This window comes from Sinocyclocheilus grahami, unplaced genomic scaffold (assembly GCF_001515645.1).
Source record: "Sinocyclocheilus grahami isolate Dianchi unplaced genomic scaffold, SAMN03320097.WGS_v1.1 scaffold1793.1, whole genome shotgun sequence".
Classification (NCBI taxonomy): Eukaryota; Metazoa; Chordata; class Actinopteri; order Cypriniformes; family Cyprinidae; genus Sinocyclocheilus; species Sinocyclocheilus grahami.
The window spans coordinates 106,258-109,174 of NW_015506972.1; the positions used below are offsets into that span (position 1 = coordinate 106,258).

The following is a 2,917-nucleotide window of genomic DNA, read 5'->3' on the forward strand; positions in this document are numbered from 1 at the left end:
TAACTAAACGAAAATATATTTTTTATTTTATATATATATAAATAATTATAATAATTTATTATTATAATTTTTTTCAATTTGAGTAATTTTTGTACATCTTTAAAAGTAAAAGAAAAATGTTTTGGGAACAAAGCAGAATTAAAACAAGTACTTTTTTATGTAATTTAATAACTTTAAACAAAAATAATTAAATAGTATAATAATGTTATATTTGTATAGTTTAGTACATTTCTAGAAGATATATATATATATATTTATTTATTTCCTCAAGAAATGTACTAAACTATTCAAATGTATGAAACTCATTTCTGAAAATGCTACTTTTTTTTTTATAGAATCTCAGATATGAGATGCATGTTGAATATTCATTATAGACAAATAATAGTTAAGCTCCATCTGTTGCAGGTATTGAGATCACGAATCATGCGACGGCCACATTAGAAGGCAATCAGATTTTCAACAACCGCTTCGGTGGATTGTTTCTTGCGTCTGGCGTCAACGTCACGATGAAAGGTAAACTGGAAACATCTACAGTTTACTCGCTTCATGATCCAGTGGACTATAAATGAACATTATTCTCATTTAATCTTCTTCACAGACAACAAAATCATGAACAATCAGGATGCCATAGAGAAAGCGGTGAGCAGAGGTCAGTGCCTGTACAAGATTTCCAGTTACACCAGCTATCCAATGCACGATTTTTACAGGTAACGCTCCTCCTTCTGACATCTCAGTGTAACATCAGCGGCTGCTTTCTCACAGCTCTGTTTCTCTGTGCAGGTGTCACACCTGTAACACCACAGACCGCAACGCCATCTGTGTGAACTGCATCAAGAAGTGTCATCAAGGGCACGACGTAGAGTTTATTAGACATGATAGGTCAGTTATTCCCTCCAAATGTTACTATGATTTTCCTTTGCATTTACGACTAAAACAAGAGCAAAAATTATTTTGCCTATTTTTAGGACCATTAAGAGATTTTATTATTATTATTTTTTTTTTACAACAATTAAGCTTGTTTTCTCCCCAGATTGACATTAATGTTAGGAAAAAATTACATTTCTAAGTACAATGAGTACAAAATGACTTGTAAAGTGCATTTGGAAATGTACATCATATTATTTGCTGCACTTACATTTATTTATGCAAAAAAATTAAAAATAATATATATATATATATATATATATATATATTTGACCAAAAAATATTACTGCATTTATAGATGTTTTTGCATTAAAACTTTAGGAAATAATAATAAACTTTAGGAAAACTTAATTTATTTTTCATTATTAAAGTAAGACATTTACAAGCAAAGTGATTTTAATTATTTGAACTATACTAGGTACTACTTTAAATATTTTTGCTGTATTTAATTTTTTATTTTATTTTAGGTGTAAAATATGATCTAGATATTTTAAAATAAAATAAAATTTAGTTGCTAACTGACCTTGTTTGTAGCTAATTATCATAACTGTATCTTACTTCCAAATAAAATTGGTACAGAGTAATTGGTACGAAATTATATATAATTTTTTTGCATACATCATGATAGTGTTTCATATATGCAGATAATATTTAATATTATTTAATATATATATTTATTTAATATATAATATAATAATTATTTAATATAGAATATTTATTTTAATATTTAAAATTAATTTTAATTAATAATCTTGCCTGGACACTTTTTGTTTTCAATACTGTATTATAGATATTAAGATTTTAGGGGGAAATGTGCTTAATTGTCATGAAAATAATTAAAATTTGAAAACGTATTCTTATATTTCATTAAAATATTTAAAATTAGGCTTCACTTTCTACAATTGAACAATTTAATTGTATATTTGTTTTTTTATTGTGTGTTTGTGTATATATATATATATGTATGTATGTGTATATACTGTATATATATATATATATATATATATATATAACGGTTCAATACATACCTTGTTTTTTTAACTATGGTTTTCGTTTCATTTCTGATGGCTTGGCATATGAGAGTGTTTTTTTTTTGTGATTTGCGCTTTAAAATCAAATCTTTAAAACAAATTACACGATGACATGTGTTACACTATAAACACATGCAATGTACGTTTCATCCATTCTGGAGGGCGCCCTCGTTCAGAAAATCCACATGTAGCCTACATCACAGAAGTAACAGAGCTCATGACGTTCCAGGAAAACCCTAATATGGACAAAGGCCTCACTGTAACTAAATAAAAACAAGATAGAAACGCTTGAACTGATCAAACATGAAGACAATAAACATACGACTGCAACAGTGGTTTATCTGTGTTCTTCAAGCCATCTCGGATATTTTCATAATAATTATAATCCATTGCTAATCGACATAGCCTTTATCACAGTAGAATATATTTTCTGCCAAATTCTGTGATAAGAATGCGCATCAGATCACAAATAAAGTAATTTCAAACACTCGACTGATGTTGTAGAGAAAAAAAAACAAGCATGTTATAATGTTCTCTTTTGTTGAAAGTGATGTGACATGTGGCCAAGTATGGTGACCCATACTTGGAATTAGTGCTCTGCATTTAACCCTTCCAAAGTGCACACACACAACAGTGAACACACACCCGGAGCAGTGGGCAGCGCTTTTTATGCTGCAGCGTCCAGGGAGCAGTTGGGGGTTCGGTGCCTTGCTCAAGGGCACCTCAGTCATGGTATTGACAATCCCTGCCAGTATGAGACTCGAACCCACAACCTTTGGGTTACAAGTCCAACTCTCTAACCATTAGGCCACGACCACAACTTCTGACATCCACGACAACAGGTTTATAAATGCTTCTTATTGCAAGTCAATGTTCGGCGTGTGTTGCTTTTTCAAATGCACGTTATAAGTGGGGAGAAGAAGTATTTATTTATTTTATTTTTTTGTAAAAAGTGTCAAAAT

General features: G+C 29.9%; 1 protein-coding gene across 1 annotated transcript in view; it reads left to right on the forward strand.

The window, feature by feature from the left end:
• LOC107572677 (F-box only protein 11-like) overlaps positions 1-2,917 on the forward strand; it is a 21,411-nt gene that overhangs the window by 17,674 nt on the left and 820 nt on the right. The window contains exons 17-19 of the mRNA XM_016259109.1: positions 406-513; positions 599-707; positions 781-879. Of these exons, the coding sequence (XP_016114595.1) occupies positions 406-513; positions 599-707; positions 781-879 (316 nt within the window). The remainder of the gene's footprint in view (positions 1-405; positions 514-598; positions 708-780; positions 880-2,917) is intronic.